This window comes from Xiphophorus hellerii, chromosome 22, assembly GCF_003331165.1.
Source record: "Xiphophorus hellerii strain 12219 chromosome 22, Xiphophorus_hellerii-4.1, whole genome shotgun sequence".
NCBI lineage: Eukaryota > Metazoa > Chordata > Actinopteri > Cyprinodontiformes > Poeciliidae > Xiphophorus > Xiphophorus hellerii.
The window spans coordinates 17016821-17038056 of NC_045693.1; the positions used below are offsets into that span (position 1 = coordinate 17016821).

A 21236-nucleotide genomic window follows, 5' to 3' on the forward strand; every position below is an offset into this window, starting at 1 on the left:
AGCCCCTGATCCAGGTCTGCAGACAGTGCTGTCTGCTGGTGAAATACTGCTAATTCCATGCCACTTAGGCACCATAGGTTGTCCCCATTTACCAGGAAGCATCTTTCTGTATTTCCACCTCTCCCGTTTCTTGTTTGCTACACGGCTGTTCACTCGACTGCCGATGCAGCTGTTGTTGCCCGTGCCGTTTTGCACGGATTTGCCTCCCAATCTAATAGTTATCTCACTAGGTGACTTTTGAATTACTAAAAAATAATCACCTTAAATTTAACAAAAAAGATTTACTTTTTAAATTTATTTTCAGAAATATTGCAGACATGGTGTTCGTTGAGGATAAAAACCTCAGCGAAAACCTTTTAGGATGTGATTTAAAGCTTATAAAAACGTATATGCTAAAGTGTTATTTATGTATAATTGAAAAAACATTGCATCAAATCTTAAATCAAAGAGGAGAAACTATGGGGAAAACGATACATTATATTTAAGGAGAAATAATTATTTACAAAGTACAAACAGCTTAAGTTGTTAGATACTCTGAAAGTCCATCTCCACAAACAAAATATCATAAAATGACATTCATATTTCTTATCTTTTACAAGAAGAAGTAAGTGTTGCACAAGATCAGATGTTCAAATAATAATACAATTCTACATGCTTGGAACAGTTGCGTCCTGCAGCGTTCACATTGATTCGCACTAATATCATGCTGTGTTATTGATTTCTAACCAAAGGACTGATGGGGGTTTGAAGTGACGGTGCACTTGGCTTGGCGAGCGCAGATTGGAGAGTAGTATCTGGATGCCTGTCTGAAAGCTCTTGAAAACTACAAGGCGACAGTAGTGAAGATCAGACTGCTGTTAGCGTGACTGAAATCTTCAGACGGCTGGTCCTGGCCGCACTCTGGCTCTGAGACCCAAAAGAGTTTAAAAAAAAAAAGACTTTCATTTTTCAACAAAGCTAAACATAGCTGACAAGAAACTAGGAGAGAAGTGCCTGAAGAACAATGTCCTGCGAATACATCAAAGCTTTACACACATATCGAATTTTAACAGAAATCATTCATCTCATTAAAACATATAACACCAGTCATGACTTTCTTATACTCAACGATAATGTGCTTTTACAAGCTGCTTTCAGAATTTATAGCCCACTAATCCATAGCTTGTTAATGTTCCTTCACCTTTTTATGTGAGCTGAATGCTAAATCCTCTTTTATCTTTGAGATAAACATGTGGAGAAGTGGTGCTCTGCAGAAGGACCTGAAATTATGTTTCAAAAATAAAATTTAAGAAATGTATTTGAGATTCATTTCCACAACACATTTATTTCATTGTTGATGCTTTTGTCAGTGCCCCACTGACAGTGATAGTATAAGTTTTTTAATGGCAAATATTATTGAGGGTTAAAGTGCCTTGGAGAAGTGAGAATCTTTTTGCCTTCTTTCAAACTACAAAGTTGAATGCACTTTATCAGATTTTTTGTATTACACTAACACAATGTAGTGCATATTTGCAAAGTGGAGAAAAAAACCCACATTTTCAAAGATCTTTCAAAAATAAAAATCTGAAAACCATGGAGTACAAATGTATTCAGTCGCTTTTGCTGTGAGGGCAACAAATGAAATCCAGTGCGGCCCACTGCCTTCAAAAAATCACCTGATTAGTAAATATAATCCATCTGGGTATAATTAGGTCTCTATAAATCCAGCTGTTCTGTGAACGCCTCAGGGGTTTATTAGTGCACATCATTGAACAAACTGCATCATAAAAACCAAGGAACGCAGCAGACAGGGAGAAAATTGTGGAGATGTTTAAAGCAAGATTAGGTTATACATGATATCTCAAGCTTTTAGCATCTCACAGAGCTCTGTTGATTCTTTCATTTGTAAATGGAAAGATTGTGGTAGAAATGAAAACTTGCAAGTATGTGTAGGAGTTCACTGAAGTTGCAAGAAAAGAATTTATCAGGGAAGTAGCCATGAGCCCAATTTTAACTTTGAAGGAGTTGCAGAGATCCAAAGCTCAGGCATAAATATAAAATTATGTAGCACTGTAAATTAAGTTGAACACGTCATCCCCAAAGTAAAGCGAGGATCTGGCAGCATCATGATGTGGTGATATCTCCCCTTAGCTGGAATGAAAATGTGTGTAAAAACCTTTTTATGTATTATTCCACTTCACAGTTCTACATTTCTGTTGGTCTTTTATATTCAGCCCAATGAAATACGCTGAATATTGTGGTTGTAAAGCGACATGTTTGGCCAGAAACCATAAACAAAGTGCTTGAGGTACACTTAGATGTTTGTCTTTCTCTGTACAGGCTCTTAAGAAAATGTACCTCAAAGGAAACGTAAACATAGTTAGGATGTTAGCCTTCAATGTCAATTTTAGGCTACTATGCATATTTTCTCTCCTGGCTTTTATCAGACTTATCAATATCTGTTACTAATGCTTCTTCTATATATCTTCAATTTGACACAGAGTCATTAAGTTTCCTTTTCTTCTGTTTAGATTTTATTTATGCAATATTTAATTTTATTTGAGTATTTAATTTTGTTTGCAATTACTGACTGCTAGCTGGCTGCTTTTTTATATGCGGTCCATCACTCACTTTCCCAGCCGCCTTTCCCTGATCTAACACTCTGCACATGTATTTGCAGTTGAGGATGAGCATCCATCGACTCTCTCACCCAAAAAAAAGCAGCGCAATGGGGGGATGCGAAACTCGCCCAACTGCTCGCCCAAAATGATGAGGTAAGAGACAATGATCTTATTCTCCTTGCAGCCTTCAAACAGAAAAGGGGAGGGAGGGAGGAAGGAAGGATGGATAGATGGATGGATAGAAGTGAAGAAGGGTGGGTAAAATTTGCGTCTGACAGAGATGCTGCTGATGGTGGGAGTTTCAATGGATGGGAGGGGGCAAATTAGGAGTGGCAGAAGAGCGAGGTAAGAAACTCAGCAAAAGGAAAAAAAGAGAGGAGAAATGCCCTGTTAAGCTCTGACTGTTAAGGGTGGCATGCTGTCAGCTGTTAATGACAGAGCTGAAATAATATTTCTGTCATGAAAAGCAGCTGTGAGGAGCCGTTTGAAAACTCCTCTGGCTTTAAAGTCCCAGCTGTCACCTCCTCCAGTCTGGTCCGCATGTACTACTTAAACAATGCTGGCACTAATGACACCGGCAACCAATCAGAGAGACCTGCATGGTTACTTTGCCCTCAGGCTACTGCTCTATTGTGGGAACCCCTGTGAGTACTGTTTCTGGTACTTAAGGCCATATGCAAGATGTATCCTCGCAATCAAATATGAATTTGGATATTACCTTCCTTTTATCCTGTCCCGTGGAATTAAACTGCTGTTAATTGATTTTGAAAGATAAAAGGGGCAGTGTTTTTTAATCTTTTTTCTTGTGCACCTCTAACTGAGAGGCTGTGTCAGACACACAGCAGCGCGCCCGAGCTTACACCAACACATTTGTTTTAGACTTTAATCATAAAATAATGTGTACCAATTTACTTGCTAGTTATTTGGGCAGCTTTCAATCAATATATTTGACTAACAAAGATTTAGGTTTAAAAAATATAACCAAATTCCAACCAATTTTTCAATGGTTTACTATCAACAAAATTAAATTATAACACTTTTCACTTGCTTACTCAAAGTATTTTGTTTAATTATATAATTTGATTTGAAAGAACAAATCAAAATTTTTAAAACACCAGATAAATGCTGTGCATTTATAATATTTCATCCAGAATCACCTTACTTAAGATATTTAAAACCTACAAGTGCAAACTGATCAATACCAAATGCTCTTTATTTACAAGAATACAGTTTCACAGTTATTTCAACATTTCTCAAACATAAGTTTGATGAATGTTGGGTCCTCCTTAGCATTAGGTTGCATTCATGACTAACAAGCTCTGCAACAAAAAAGTGAGAACTGGTTTAAGAATTAGGTATGAAATGCCTAAATAGTTACTGAAATGGTATTCTTAAACTATTCCATCAAGGTGGCATGTAAACAGCTAAAACGTGCAATGCAATGGCAACAGACGCCTTTGGCTTAGAAAGTGTAGCTTGCCACCATGTTTTGACTTTGACATTAACGCTTCTTTAGTGTTAAAACTGGATGAACCTTTTAAATCTGCTTTAACAAAGTAGCATGGAACATTTTTACCTGAAAAACAGCTAAGACGTTGTGTTGATTAGAAATGACTTTGTCAGACTTAAAAGAAGCTCAGCTTGCTAGCTGTCAAATCTGCTCGCACGTTGGCAAGCTTGAGCTTAGCACTGTCGCTAAACATTGGCATAAAATGAAATCCTTGCTTCAAACTTTCTCAAGCATATTCTTAATGACAGTTCTTAAACACGCTACAATTGTAATAGCTACAACACAAAATCAGTTTGCTACACTTTTTTTATAATAATTTAAATTTCATATTTATTTTTTAAAAATATTACCTGACTGTTGCCCTTCTCATTTATGCTGCTACACTAGTTGTGTTTTTTAATTGTTAGAGCAAAATAATAAATTAACTCATAAAACGTTTACACGAAACTGAAAAGATGTATATATTCTTTTGTTATTGTATCTACAGATGCCTTATTGTTCTGTATTGTCTTCATATTCTGCCGTAGTTCTTTGTATGTTAGTTTTTTCCTAGGATCCCTTAGGCAGCGATCTTCCTTTTGCACTTGTGTGCCTATGTGATTTTGTCCAGCATACTTGCCTGCCTGCCTGCTTGCCTCCCCCTCAGTTCTCCACAAAACAAGGACTTAATAAGCCTTTACACTTGCCAAACCATTAGCTCGACATAGAGTCATACCCCTCAGTCTAGTTTGCAACAGAGTACCATTTTAGGATGCCCTTGCTTAGAGGGTGAAAAAAAAGAAGAAAAAAACCCTACAAAAACGAGACACTGGCACATTTCCAGCTAACTGCTTGTTTAAAAGGCTGTTTAGTTTGCCTAACTTAAAGCACAAAACCTTTTCTTCTCATCCCGTTCTGCTTAAGAGATGGTCCCTGTTTGCCATGTAATATATGCATCTCTGCTTTGATCTCACAGTGATAATAATCCTTGCGAGTTATTTACTCAGTTTCCAAAACACTTCAAAGTGGTGTCAAAGTTTTCTCTGCTTTAGGGGGGCTTCTGTATACTGCTGGCTCTTGGGTACTGGCATGACAGGTCCTCTGTTATACGTGTAGATTTTCTTTTCTCCAAGACTTTGCCCGTAGCAGAACATCACATTATCCATTATAATCTAGTGCCCCTGTTAACATATGATACTATATATATATATATATATATATATATATATATATATATATATATATAACAGATTAACTTTATGAGATGGATTTTAATGTACAATGAAGAGTGATCGCTTGAGGTAGCCCCAGGGAAACTTTATTCACCAATCAAGGCAAGGGAAAACACAATAGCGAGCTAGCAGGAGAGCCAACATACGCATCAAGTATTTTATTTTTTATTTTTTTATAGGACTTGCTGCCTGAAGGTCTTTGTAAATAAATAATGATCAACAGATTGGCTGTGGGCTTTTGAAAAGTATGCCTTTGTCAGTTTGCATGATGGGGAAATTTTCAAAGCAAGAGTCTGCCTTCATAGTCTGGCAGGGAGGGATTGGGGGAGCACGCCCATCCCCAGCCTGTGACTGCAGACTGATGCACTGGAATAACTCAACTCTGTTTGAAATGTATACAGCGGGAAAGAGCTGGAAATAAAGGGAGAAAGGGGCATGAGGCACTGGAGGGAGAATGGATGTAAGGGAATTACTGCTTGTGCTCCTTAAAAGTGTTCTTCAAAAATTTTAAAGGATCTTGTGCTGCTTGGAAAATTCTGGAAAGACATAGAAGTTGATTTGAGTATTTTGAGTGTCCATCCATCCATTCTTATGAGTTTTGTATTTATTATTGCTCAATAATATATCCTGTAAATTCATTTTAAAAACTTGTGTATTAACACTTTAAAATGTTTTAAAAAAATAAGGAATTGTGGTAATTTGAGTCTGGAAAAGTATTGAATTTGGTCATGAAAATTTCAACCCTGAATGAGAAAATATTTGGTTTGTAATCTGATATCGGAATTACATTTGGTTTTGTTACTAAACAAATATGGCGGGGGGGAAAAAAACTAAGAATCACAAATTTGCATTAAGGGTTGTGTTTATTTCTTAAAATAGTATTGTTCAGCAATCCCATTCTATAGAATGAGATTATAATGAACTACACTACTCATGGCTTTAACACCTCTAAACATTTGAGATGGGACATGACTGACAACACGCCTCCACTATCAGAGGATGTCACAGGATCCTCAGCAGCTGATATCCCTTGGGCGTGGCCCTGTAGCACAGAAGTGGTGTCTGCTCTCCCGGAGCCTTGTGGTAGGTTCAGCCCGAGGCGCGGAGGAGGAAGGGGAAGGATGAGGCGGAGGAGGTGCACGGAGCCTGTGACAGGCTGCCAGTCACACTGCTGACAGCTCTGTGAAAGATAGCTGTCTTGGCAGAGCGAGGTGGAGCGGCAGCCCGCCTGCATGCGCTAGTCAGCCCGCTCGAGGAGGCGAGCTGAGCCGAGCAGATTGAAGTGACGGAAGGAGAGAAGGGGTGGAGGGGCGCTCGGCGGAGTTGATTGGCGCAACACGCAGCTCTGGATGAAAGATTCAGGCTGAGTGTAAAAACACTAAATGCTGTCAGTGTTATTATCACCTGCTCTAACTGATGGAGGGTAGAAGGGGAATGAGAGCTGGATAGAGAGGGTGGCTAATTGACAGCTTTTTTTATTTAACTCCTGCTTTCTCTCCAATCGGTTGGAGGGAAAGAGGAGATGACATCAAAGCCTTGTCACTGAATGGCAGTGTTGATAGAGGAAACAGAAAGTGATAGTGAGAGAGATGTATGTCAAACTCTTGGGACGTTTTCTCCCATAATATTCACGTCTGTCTCTCAGCGGTTCTGTGTTTTAGGAGTTTGCACTTGCCGCTTGCTTATTTGGGTTACACAGTAAATACAATAACTTCTGTATCTCGGTTGTGGAAAAAGTGAGAACATGTCTTGTATAATAAGTGAAAGGACAGTGGACTGGTTGTAACTGTTGCCCCTTCATGGTCAGTGTTACACTGGATGAAGCTCAAAAGCCCACCGGTGTGGATTAAGCTTGTTTGTCTGTGACATGATGCTGAAACATTTATGGTCATCATTTCAGAGAGCAAAATGTGATTAGGCAAATTCTTAAAATATTTAAAATCAGAGCCTGTCTGAGCATTTACTACTTGCATGCTACCTACATGGCAGTGGGAACTGAAAAGGAGGGTACAAGCCAGTAATTGGTCTTGCATTGTCATGCCCTTTAGGCTGTAAAGCTCAAGCTTTAGTTTTTCCTTTCCAGTGTGAGCAAAGAAGGCCTCTGAGCTCTTGACAGTAGGAAGAAAAGATGGGTTAATGATACTTTGTCATTGAGGCCCTTATGATTTAGAACTAAAGATGCACAAATTTGAGATTTTGTAGCAGATACCAGTTCAGATTTTGCTAAAAATAAACAACTAAATACTGTTTTCTTTGTCCACATATTTAAAATATACCAGTCTTTAACAATAACATTTTTATACTAATACTGTATATTACAATAATTTCCCAAAAACATACCAAACTTTCAGTTTTCCTCTTTGCATCACTGCAAATACACTAAAGTGAAATGAAATTAATGAAAGACAATTACACAATATCTTATTTATTCGTTTCTAAGACACATTAAGTATAACTTATTTTATTTAGTTTTTATTTTATTTAACTTATTCTTATGTGAATTTTGTGATGTTTTAATTGTCTGTACATTTTAATTATTAGTTGAGTACACAGTAGACTGCACTAGTGTAACCCTTGCTCAGGGTTCCCCAGTTTTATTTCAAGAGATTTCCTAGAAAGATAATGGTGAAATAGTAAAATAAAATGCTGTAAAATTCCCAAAAGACAAAAATTCTAAATCCAGCATCAAGTAAAAAAAAAAAAAACAACAAAAAACATCTTTCTGTGAAACATTTAACTTATAGTCAGCTGCTGACATCAAAACTCTCTGTTGTTGTATCCTGAAAGATCAACTCCAATGCCTCCATAGAAAATATAGTTTCCTTCCTAAGAGCTTCCTAAATCTCTTGTGCTTCCTTTGATTTCTTTTTGAACATCTTACTAATCAAAATAGTGGTGACTTCTCAAAGTAACAACTTTTAACAACACACTAAATGTAAATATTGTCAGCGTGATCGGGTGGCACTTAATTAGGGCGCATAATCTCCATAGAAAACAAGCTTTTTTTTTAAGAGTCCATCTGGTTTCAACAAATGGGCCAATTCATGTCACCGGCAGTTTTTTTTTTTTTTCTTTTTACTGTGCAAGTGCATCGATATAGAGAATTATTGGAAATCAATCTTCTTTGCATTAAACAAAAGTATTATCTGTTTTTCAGTCGACATGATCCCCTCCTAATTCCTGGAAATGAACAAATTGAGAACATGGACATGAACGTCAAGAGGTACGACTCGACGGGAATGTTTCACTGGTGCCCTTCCAAAGAAATCGAGAAAGTCATCCTGGTAAGCATGCTCACAGCTTTGCAGCTGCAGTCCTGTAGTGTGTAGATATGCAAACAATTTTTGCTTGGGCGCAAACATTTCCGATCAACACTGCAGTAACAGAAAAAAATATTCTAACTTGTACTGAAATTTCTTCCACTGCCTCTCTGTTGTTTCAAGGTGAGTTTGTTTAATTTAATTTCCTGTGTACAAGTCCACTCTCAATCTTTTCACACATATACACACAGAGGTTTACTGATACTTCATTGATATTTAATTGAGTAATGCTAACCTTGTTTTGTTTTTCTTTTGTGTGACTTACACTTGAGTGAACCTGCTGGTTTTTAAAGATTTGCTTACCCTTTACCCTACCCTTCCTAAAACTTAAGGAATGTAATGATATTTGTTCTTTATAAGTTTAATCTATTATATTTATTCCTTAGCAATGTGAAATTGCAGACACAGCAATCAGGCATAACATTTGAACACCACAGCCACTTTGAGCCCCTTATTCAGTGATGCGCCATGTATTCTGAAACTTTTTGTTCTAACTTCAGTAATTTGAGCTGCTGTAGCTGGAGCACAACAGCCTTCGTTTCGCTCATGCAAAAGCAATGCTTTTGCCATTTCACTGGTGTTTCTACCTTGAGATGACAGCACAGTCTAGGAACAACCCATAAAAGGGATTATCTGATTAAGCCTTTAACAAGATTGCTGAAAACTTTACTCTTGCCAATATTTCATAATTCTAACACGTCAAATTAAAATATTCAGGTGTGTGATATATCCCACCTGCCAACATAGTGATGAGATAATCATTGTTTGTTTCGCCTGTCAATAGTCATAATATCATCCCTGATTGGTGTTAAACATATTCTGTGTTGTCTGCAAAGTTGTACTGTAGAATCAAAAGTAAATTAAAATATGATTTAAAACACATAGAGTTTATGTGACAGGTGACAGAGGCTGTTTTATTAAAGCAGGTTGTTTTATTATTTTATTTAAGAATAAGGTATTATCTATATAAGGTGTGAGCTTGGAGTTGTATTTTTCAGCCTGATTGAATTATATCCTACAAAACAAACACAATTTATTTTATAGTAAGACTACCCCACTTCTGAGTGGAATAGTTCTTAGCTAAACATTCGGTTATGTCGATGCTAAACTTTGATGATGAAGCCAAATTTCAAGATTTGGATTCAGACCTTATTTTGCAAGTGAAAGTAACATTCATGCACAACTGCATCGTCTCATACTTTTTTTCTCTGGAACACTTTTTTCCCCTGTTCCTTTCTGTGCTCCTCTCCCCTTATCTACCCATGCCCTTCTGTTTCCCTGCAGACTCGGAGCGAAGCCTCCATGACTGTGCTGAGCGGCCATGTAGTGGTCTGTATATTTGGGGATGTCACGTCCGCTTTGGTGGGGCTGCGAAACCTGGTGATGCCTTTAAGAGCCAGCAATTTTCACTACCATGAACTAAAGCCTATAGTTTTTGTGGGCTCGCTGGATTACCTTCGGAGAGAGTGGGAGACTTTACACAACTTCCCCAAGGTCTCCATCTTACCTGTAAGTGCTCAGTTTGAATTTTTCCAGTTAGACACATATTGAAATCTTGAAGGGCCGCTGTCATTTTGATTCCATCACACACGTCGCTCGATTGAAAGATCACTCCATGAGAGCTCAGTAAACCTCCTTCATCTTGAGGAGAGACACATCCTGCATATCCAAAGTGGAGTTTATGAATGCTGTAGCTGCAGTGCCCATCACAGATGGCATGGCTTGGTGCCTTGGAGCTTGTTAGGCCTGGCTTGACTGATGATCAGAGCAGAATCCCAAACACAGCCCTCAGCGCAGGCTAGCCTTTATATTAGTCCATGTCTATGAATCTCTAATGCCTGGTTAGATCAGTGGAATGTCATTGCCTCAAAACAAAAATACTTGTTAACTAATTTCCCAAAGCTCCACTCTGCTCACTTCTTAAATTTGTTTTTCTCTCCCCCATCTCTTTCTGTTCTGTTTTTTTTCCCTTCTTCTCTCTCTTGCTGTCTCGCTCTTTTTCTCTGTGTTCTCCTCACCCTGAAGGGTACACCATTAAGTCGGGCAGATTTAAGGGCTGTCAACATCAACCTCTGTGACATGTGCGTAATACTGTCAGCCAATCAGAACAATATCGAAGATGCCTCTCTGCAGGATAAGGAATGCATCTTGGCATCACTCAACATCAAGTCTATGCAGTTTGATGACAGCATTGGGGTCTTACAGGCTAATTCCCAAGGTAAGGAGCATCCTATTAGACTCCATGTACACTGCTGCCCAAAGGGGACAGGTTGTGGCAAGGAGGGAAGACGGTAGTCAAGAATGGAAAAAGGAGAGGAAAAGACAGGGAAGGGATGAAGCAGCCTCACTGGAAGGAATAGAGAGTGCTAAATGTTCTTAATCAAAATTCTCTGCAAGTCTACTGTATTATCCATAGGCTGACATGAGTGCCGCTCATGAGGATGTGCACACTGAAAATCTTGTGTTGAATGCTATGTCAATTCTTTAAAGTTTATGTTGTGCAATTTTCTGACAATTTCAGTGTTGTCTCTGGTAATTAAATGCTCCTAAACCTCTCTGATAATACTTTTTAATGATGTAATCAACATGACTGTGCCGTTTGATGTCGTTCCCCCTGATACGGAGTCTGGCAGATCGTCTGGAACAGATTGTTGATGTTTGCAGACAAACATATGAACCTGGCATCCCATCAGGCCTCATCATCATTAAGCAGCTAGTACAAATCACCAGGCAGGCCAAATCAGCTGCTCCTCATTAGTCACGACAAAACAGCGACACATGCGGGCACACGCTTTCCGCATTTGTGTGGGTGTGTTTGCATCAGTTTAGACACACACGGATTCATGCCAAGGCAATCTGTGCAGACACACTCACCCACAGGTAAACCTCAGTTTATGTTTACCTTGAAAGCCGTACCTTGATCTCAGTGCAGCGAGCATCACCACAGCAGAGAGGCTGACTCAAGGCTCAGAATATTTTTGCTACTCTTTCTTTGGAATGAACACAGTGGAAACATTTTCACATTTTATCACATGACAACGGCAAACTTCACTATATTTTCTTAGGATTTTTTTTGCAATAGACCAACACTAAATAACACATAATTGTATTCAATCTCTTTTACTCTTTTGTCCCTAAACAAAATCTAAATAAAATCTGCTTTTAGAAATCCCATAATTAGTAACTATGCTTTGTTTCCTATGTGTTGTTTGATCTCAACATAAAACCAGCTGTTGAAGAACATCAGTGAAGACACTTAATAATCAAGACAAAGTAACATGGCAGATATATCATGGATGAAGTTGAGGAGAGGTTTGAAGCAGTTGTAATCCGTAGTTAATTAAAAAAAAAAAAAGTATATCATACCTGCAAACCTAACAAAACATGGACATCTACATGAAACTCACAGGCCTGGAGAGAGAAGGAGGATTATTCATGGCACATTATTCAGGAGGATCTGCAGAGATCCACAGGAAGAATCTGTTGACTGAACAACCATTAATTATACACTCCAAAAGTCTAGTCTCTTCACAGGAGTCGCAAAAGTTGAACGGGAGTCCAATTAGAAGTTCACAACAAGCCATGAAGAAGATATCATAAACATAATATCTCTGGTTGCTCTGGTTAGATGAAACTAAAATTGAACCATTCAGAGTTCATACAAATCATTATATGTGGGAGAAAAGCAACACTGCAGAACACCCTAAACATATGCTGACCATCATGAAACACATTGCTCATGGCGTCATCCTGTTGAAATGTTTTAATTATTTTAGTGAGAGAAGCTGGTGGAACTAAATTGAGAGCATCCCAACATAAAAACCTGTAAGTGCTGCAGAATACCAAAAACTCTTGCAGGGAACTCTACAAGAAAAACTGGAATTTATTACTCACAACAATGCAATCTTATAAGCCTTAGTAAAGAAGGGCTATTTCAGTTATTAGAGACTTGAAAACAATTTATCTGTTTACTTATTTATTTATTTCACAGATAACCCCTTGAGATGTACCATCATATTTTCTAGAAGGTCCTTACAAAACATATAATCAACAATAATACAAATCATAATTATAAAAATGATTTGTGTACATCTTTGCACTGCAGTGATTATTATGCAAACCAGAATTGTCTTTATTTTTTGTAAAGAACATTTCCACATGTTTAACTTTTATGCCAGTGGTGCTATTTTCCCCAGCCGTGAGTGAGTGATTAGCTTTCAGTGGCAGTGCCACCAAAGAACAATAAGCAGTAGGCAAACCTCAGAGCTCATTGCTCTGGGGAGCACTACTCACTGAGAGCCACCTCCGTGCAAAAGCTTCTTGGTCTCGGTCCCTCTCCCCAGATCGATGCATGGAGCTGAGTGTTATCAATAATTGTGTCTTACACGAATTACCCATTTAAGAAAACACACATTCACAGTGACATGCAGTCATGCATAAACAAAGTACAGAAAATGCACCAACATACCCAAATGCTGCTATTGTTCAGGGATTCCTTCCTTCTGGCGTCGCTCCCGTTCAGACGCTATCTGTGGAATTTGGAAGGTGCAAATGAATAAGTAAACACGTGCTTTCCTAGGGGAGAGCTTCTCACGGCTGCTTGTAGAATGTAGTCAACCGCAGAGCATAGCTGTGCCCGCGGGGCTACAAGGATACGGGGGTATGTAACCCAGATCTTGCTTGTCTATTGTACACTGTAGCTCAAAAGGCACTATTTTACAGCCTCTCACTGTGAACAACAATGTAATGGAGAGGATTTTGTGTAATGAAACTGCTTTTAAAACTTTCTGGTGGTGTATTTTGCCGGATTAATTTAATAAAAGAACATAAAATATATAAAGTCCTAGAAAAACAAACATAATTCAATTGAAATCCAGAGACAGAGCCAGACCTTTGACTTGATTTATATACTGGGGATGCAATATTTTTTAGGTTAATATGCTAATGCTTCATGTTGAGATTAAATTCTCTCAGGTAATTTAGCAGAACTGTAGGTTGATCAGACAAGATAACACATTTAACTCTCAATAAAGACATCCAGCTCTCTGGAGCCTTTCAGCTCATACTGAGTTGCAGCTTTAGGCTGTAACCCTAACATGTTTTTGAAAGAAGCGCAGCGGTAGGCCTCATGTTTCCCACCAGCATCGCTTTCTGACGCATGAGCTGCATTAAACAGGGGCTGTTTTTCTACATCTTTGCACTGTCTTCATGTTTGCTGTGAAAAACTGTTAGAGCAGCATTTAAGAGGCAAAATACAAAATCCCCTCCCAAAAAAACCCCAGAACTCTGTATCACACTGCTTGGCTTTATGGACTTCGACAGTGTGATGTTGGAGCTGATGCTCTCTGGCTGACTTGCATTGTCAGACCTTGTTTAATAATTGGTTTAACAAAAGTTGGGATCAACCAGGTTTTGGTTCAGTGTGTGCTTTCTACTCCGTCCTAAGCTGCTCGGTGTCTTTTCGTTGCAAAGGCCTGAAAGCTCTCTTTTGTAATGTGAGCAGCATATTGAGACTTTTGACAAGAAAAGAACACACACACACCCCTACTCACGCACACTGAATTTGCAATGCTTTTAAAACTTTGTGACCTGAATATATTCCTTGCCTTATGTTTCCATGGCCTTGGCACTATAAGCTGACATTTTGCTGTAGTCAGCACTAAATGATGGATGTCAAAACACAGGTGATGCATTATGCATATAGCATTACAGATTTAGGGTGTTTACTTGTCACTTTGAGAAAATGCAAAAATGTGAAGTCATGTGAATTCGTACTGCTGTCACTTGCACTTGTATTTCATGGTTCTGTGCCGCACCATAAAAGGTTTTCAGGATACACTTCACCAATTTTATCGTAACAAAATGAACAACATATAAAATTTATGTCTGCCCATAGATGGAGGGATGTGAATGCTAAAGTTGTCTTTGCTGACCTCTAAAAGCACAATAACTATCAGTTTTTAAGCATGCACCTTGTTCACTTTGCTCTTTTTCTTTTATTCTTCCTCCTAATCCACACTCTCAAATTGTGCAGAAAGGGGACATAAAAAACTAAATGTTAGTGAGCTGATGTGAGCAGAATGTATAAATATAGATACCTTGGTGACATGCTCATTCTTATGATACTTTTGAAGTAAAATACATTTAAAGTTGGAACAGATTTTTTTGCCTTTTTCCCCTTAATCGTAACTGTAATTTAATAAATAGGCACTACCCTGCAAGGCAAAGCAGTACATAGAAACGTCTTGATATATTTTTCAACTTTTTAAAATTTATGGTATACATGTGAATAATAGGTAATTAATTTGAAAAGTTTAAGACAATCCACAGTTATTTTTGATCAATTTCTGTCACAAAATCCAAATAGTATGTAAAGCCTCCCTAATGTAGTAAAAACAATAATACACAGATACACCCTTTACATTTGCCACCGTTTCTAGCCTGAAAAAAATGTTTGCTAAAAGCTAAATGAGTTTTTGGTTGTTCTTTGTTACAATGTATTCCTGTCTCCAGGTTTCACGCCTCCTGGAATGGACAGGTCATCTCCAGACAGCAGTCCAGTACATGGCTTTGTGCGTCAGGCTTCGGTAACCACCGGATCCAACATCCCCATCATCACAGAGCTAGGTAAACCAGTTTCCACCCACCTCTAACACAGATATCGCATGCCATACCTTATAACCTCAAATCAGCTCATAATTCATTCCCAGACATTGACAAACCGAGCTGATAATTCAAGAACCTCATTCTGCTATCAAAAGTTCCAACTCATTCAGTGTCATATTGACTGAGGAATGCATCGTTTGGAATTTTTGCTTCCCTTCAAGTCTACCTTAATGTTTTTGTTTTTTTCCCCCCCTGCATTACTCGATATGGATAGTTGCTTTCAAACGACAAGTTGATTTGAAGATGTCAGGCCGGCACTTTTAGGACAAAAGCTCCATCTCCTGCAATTTGTTCACTAATGGACAAGACAAACTCAGCTTGATGGAGAGGGTGAAAGAGGGAGAAAAGGTAGAAGGACAAAAAGTGCCTTGGTTGCAAAATATGTCCATTTATTAATAACAATGCCACTGGTTGTATTCCCACTGGTGAGGGGACTCATGAAACTTTCAGATCTCTAAGGGGCCTTCTCAAACACCAGAGACCAGCTACTTTGTCTCCCCTGACCCAATTAGGGAGCAATAGAGCGTGAGGCCAACTAAGAAAAGGCCAGACAGAGAAAGCTGCTACCTAATGCAAGCCGGCCATTACCTGAATGGAAGTTATCCCATTACACTTTCTGACAGCAAAGATTATTGTCCAAGTCCGGTTGGAGTCACTCACTTAAATGGTAGCAAGTACTGGCGTTGCGCCGGTGCATTCTTTCTTGCAAGAATCAAATCTAGATGTGATAGCATTGTCCCACAGTTAAGGAACAAGCAAGAGGGGAGAGTGCCTGGATGTCACATTGGAACCATGTGCTGTAATTACATTGTCATATCTTCAGGGTACAGTGCCAGGAGCAGATTAAAGCTGAAGCATAAAAACACTCCCTATCAAAGGTGCATGATCAATTTTCCTTGCATGGTGTGTGAAGGAGGTTTGTTGGTGGATAAGACCTTGTTTATCCCCTGTTCTGTGCTACCGTGGTAAAACTGATTGCGGTTTTAAATGGTTAGTGCTGTGACACCTATGGCTTTGTATGCACTTTAATTCAGAGACACTGGAGAACCATGAGCATAATTCTGGAGTCGACACAACAATACTTTGACAATTTTTTTTTATTTTTAGAAAAGCCTTTGAAAGTGTTTCAGTAACAATGGCGTCTCTCCCCCTCTCTGCACTGTCTCATCACCATTAGCTAAACCTGGCAAACTACTGCCATTGGTTTCTCTCAGTCAGGAAAATAAAAGTGGAACCAGCATACAAATGATAACAGAGCTGGGTAAGCTGAGCCTTTGTCCTCTGCTGCCGTCAGATCCCTTGTTCCACTGCTTGGCTCCTCATCAGCTTGTCTTGATTTATCTAGCTGCACTCAAGGCCCTCGTTGCTCCCATGGCTTCACTTTAAAAACATTTTTATTCTCTGTTCTAGTTGAAATTGACGGCCGTTTTTTTAATGATTTTGCCCTCCTTTTTTGTGTTTCCAATGCATCACTAGCCCTTTGATCACGTGCGGTCTGTCCTTTTGGCTGTTTTCATAGCAACATGCTACCCTGCACCTCCACTCCACTTCCCGTTCCTCTTCCAAACATTCTTGTACACTGGGCTGCCCCACCCCTTACCCTATTCCACCGGTCACTCCTTGACCAATACCCAATTGATTCATTGTCACTTTGATTAACATTTTAGCTCTACATTTTAAAGAAATTGACTAGGGATACACAACAAATCAGGGTTACCACCAGCATTGACCAATTGTATTCACTTTTTAAGACATTGGTAAAGTACAAACTAGCATAAGTAAAACTGGGCCGATATCAATACCTGATATCCGTTTCCATCTTGCTGTCGTTTGCGTATGTTCATTTTGAGGGAAGGGAAAGGGGTTGGCTATGAGGTGTTTTCATTGGCATGTAATGAAAATGTGTAATAATGATGTAGTGGAGGACTGTGGGCTTTTTAACTGGAGATGAGAAGGAATGTCAGTGTTGTGGTTGTTGAGTTTTTTTTTTTGTAAAAGTGTTGCAAGGATCGGAAATATATATGATATATATTCACCATAGCAACAATACTAATATTGGATATTGATATTGGCCCAGGGCTGCACAGAGGCACAGTTGGTAGCACTATTGCCTTGCAGCAAGATTCTCGGCCCGGGGTCTTTTTGCACGGAGTTTGCATGTTCTCCCTGTGCATGCATGGGTTCTCTCCGGGTACTTCAGCTTCCTCCCACAGTCCAAAAACACGACTGTTAGGTAAATTGGTCTCTCTAAATTCTCCCTAGGTGTGTGTGTGTGTGCTTGGTTATTTGTCCTGTCTGTCTCTGTGTTGCCCTGCAACAGACTGGCAACCTGTCCAAGATGTACCCCGCCTCTCGCCCGGAATGTTAACTGGAGATAGGCACAAGCACCCCTACCAACCCCACTAGGGACAAGAGTGTTAGAAAATGGATGGATGGATATCGGCCCAAATTTTATGATAAAACACAGTGGACCAACATATTTTTGGCTTTCATTAAAAAAAGCCAAAATTATCAAGATATATAAATCTGTATGCAATGAATGTATATGTTTTGTTTTAAAGTACAAACTAACTTTACATCACTGAAGAAACTTATCAACTCTTAGTTGAAATTTTAATTTATTGTGATTGACCTGTAATGCTGATACTTCAGCCTAAAATCCAAAACACTCTGTGATGTGATTCACACTGAACCATTTCACTTAGCAGACCACATTTGCACCTGATGACAAAACTGTGTTGTTACCTGACTTTAATTTGAATTTCAGGGAACAGGTAAACATGTAAGTTTCTCAAACAATGATGATGTGACAAACACATGCATCAAGGAAAACTCTGAAAGTCAAAGCATGATTTGATAAGTGCACGATGTCCATATGTGACATAATAGCCATTGTTGAAGTTACAGTAAATCATGATGAGAAGTTTTCTTCAGCAAAGAGATTCTCATCCTACTAAATTTGATCACTCTTGATTAAATGAAATACAGAGAGCAACAATGCTTAAGATATATTGCACATGTGGTGTTGTGAAGAACAACAAAATGTAATGCATTAAAATTGGGTCCTTCTGCAATGGTTACTACTGTGTATGAAGAAAATGATGTACAGGAAATACTTCTGGAGCTGTGTGTGAGAATGTCCTGCATGTTATGTGAAGGAAACACTCCTTCATATTCAAGCACTAAGCTACAATTAAATATACAGCCCCATTTACATTTACTGAAACCACTGATAGAGATTTGTTAAATGGTTTCAAATAAATTCATGTTTTTGTTGCGGCAGCATGATCTCACGGTAATGAAAGTAAGCTAAAGAACTTAATTCATGTGTGTGTATATATATATATATATATATATATATATATATATATATATATATATATATACCATTAATCACCATTTGAACTTCAACACTTTACACTTTATTTAATCTTTAATTGTTAAAGCTCATAAAAATATTAATGAAATGTAATTTTATGATTTCTTGTTTTCCTGGGGTATAAATATGATCTGACACAATGACATATTTCTACTACTAAACTAATATTACTAAAGTAAGGGTGATGTGTATTGTTCTTCATAAGACAGGAAATGAAAATGCAAGAAAATAGTTTAATTTTGCCTATTTGTACAGTTTAGCTAAAGAGAATTTGAGTTCTCAATGGACTTTGATTTAATTCTTTATATTGATAAGTAAGAAGGTGAAAAGAGAGGAAGAAAAAAAATAGACAATTTTGAAGCTTTTCTATTTCACATTGTCTAAAAGTTATATCTAAGTGTCCACCCATCAATCCATCCAAAATTTGTAGCTTGAAAAAAAATCTATTAATTAGCAGCTATTTTTTTTAAATGTGAGATTATGCTACTGCAAAAAAAAAGACAAGATGCTTTACATCTTGTCTTTGTTTATTTAGTTTTGATAATTTTTTTCTACGGCTTTTAATTCAGGGCACAGTGTTTAGGCCATTGAAAAACATCACTTTTGTACAAATTAACGCAATTTTCAACACAGTGATACATGTGTACCTGAGTCTTTTCCTTTTACATTATTGCCCAACACCCAAAACCAAGATAAACTAAAATTATACATTTCTCTCAGATATGCTGGTGTGTGTGGCCTTCAGTTTGACCTTAACTAACTCAGCTTTTCTTCCCGTCTCTCAGTGAATGACTCGAACGTTCAGTTTCTGGACCAAGACGATGACGACGACCCAGACACGGAACTGTACCTCACTCAGCCCTTCGCCTGCGGCACCGCCTTTGCCGTCAGTGTACTCGACTCCCTGATGAGTGCGGTGAGCTTTTCAACATGCTGCAAAATTGCTGTGATTTTACATTTCACTGCATAGTTTATGTTGGAGCACACAGTTTTCTGAGAGCCCTTTCAAAGTGACACACATTTTAAAAAGTCATTATAGATAGTAATATTAGACACTTCCAGTGCATCTGAAAAGTATTACAGGACTTTGCTTTCTCCACATTTTGTTACATTACACTCGTATTCTCAGCTGTATTAGATTAATCTATTTCCATTGAGTTTTTTTGAAAATTTATTAAAAATAAAAAAAACCCGAAACAATCACATTTACATAAGTATTCATAGCCTTAGCGTAATAATATTTTGATGAAGCTTAATCAAGCTTCATCAAAGCTTGAGATGTTTCTACAGCCTAAATGGAGTCCATCAGTGATAAATTGAGTTGACAGGACTTGATTTATAAAGGTACACACCTGACTATATAAAATCCACACTTGAAAGTGCAGGTCAGAGGTCAAACACCAAACATGAAATCAAACTAATTGTCTCTAGACCTCAGAGACAGGAGGTTTTGTTTTGAGGCACAAATCTGGGGAAGGATAATGGATGGATGGTTGCATGAACATCTCTGAAGAGATGTGAAAATGGATGCAAAGATATCTCTCATCCAACCTGAAAGGAGCTTGAGAAGAACTGTATAAGAATGGAAGAAACTGCCTGAAGATAGGTTTGCTAGGCATCATATTCAAAAGGACAATAAAATATAATTGCTGCCAAAGGTGGATCAACAAAGCAGAAAGCGGCTGTGAAAACTTATGTGTTTTTATTTTTTTATATATATATTTTTTTAATAAATTGGCAAAACCCTAAAGAAATCCACACTGTCTTAGTGAGTTATTTGTGTCTATAATGTTGTGGAAGGAGATTAATACAATTTGGATTAAAAATGTAACATTATGTAACATTTAAGAGTTTTGGTAATTGAATCAGTTAAGCACATTGATCACATCCACTTGCCAGTTCTATTGATGTCTAAAACATTTTTTTTTACATGACTATCATAAATTAGATTTTCAAGAACCTCATTAGATATTTAAACACTAAATGAATGTTGAAGGTTATCTCAATAGTGATGACACAAGCTTGGCTAAAACAACCAAATGAACCCTCTTCTATCTTTTGACAACAGCAACGCTTCAGTGGAGATAAAATTGCGAAGGAGATGGAGGAAAGTCTTCTGTAAATCCTCTTCCCCCCATTTCACGACCAACCGTAATTCTTTCCCTCGCCATTTGCTGGTGTGATGACTTAATTCCTGCAGTCGTCCAGCTGAATGAGAGGTTAGGGGGCCGAGAGGTGCTGAGCTGCGCAGGGAGTAAAACAGGCGTCAGCTGTAGTCTAGAAGTGGTCAGAGGTGAAACCGGCTAATGGACACTGCTCATCCATCATGAAGCTCTGCATGCCTGTCAGGGGCCCAGAGAGAGGCGCTGCCACTCTGGCCTCACTGTCGAGTGACATCGGCTGTCTTGGCGTAAGGAAAAAGCTGGGCCTGAACAGCTTGAAGGACAAGTGAACCAGACACCTACAGAGGCCAGTCTAACTGGTTTCCCAGAAGAAAAAGAAGATATTGCTCAGTGTGTAGAACAGCATTCACACTAGAGTACTGACAAT

The 21236-nt window shown here is 38.4% G+C and overlaps 1 protein-coding gene across 27 annotated transcripts in view; it reads left to right on the plus strand.

Moving 5' to 3' along the window:
• The window catches only part of kcnma1a (potassium large conductance calcium-activated channel, subfamily M, alpha member 1a), a 160691-nt gene that overhangs the window by 127414 nt on the left and 12041 nt on the right, over positions 1 to 21236 (plus strand). For 19 of the 27 annotated variants that reach the window (XM_032554023.1, XM_032554042.1, XM_032554016.1 and 16 more), the window contains 7 exons: positions 2660 to 2753; positions 8479 to 8605; positions 9926 to 10150; positions 10667 to 10859; positions 15155 to 15268; positions 16485 to 16568; positions 19472 to 19602. In XM_032554023.1, the coding sequence (XP_032409914.1) occupies positions 2660 to 2753; positions 8479 to 8605; positions 9926 to 10150; positions 10667 to 10859; positions 15155 to 15268; positions 16485 to 16568; positions 19472 to 19602 (968 nt within the window). The remainder of the gene's footprint in view (positions 1 to 2659; positions 2754 to 8478; positions 8606 to 9925; positions 10151 to 10666; positions 10860 to 15154; positions 15269 to 16484; positions 16569 to 19471; positions 19603 to 21236) is intronic. The other 8 variants (XM_032554033.1, XM_032554021.1, XM_032554028.1 and 5 more) reach the window with 1 other exon arrangement.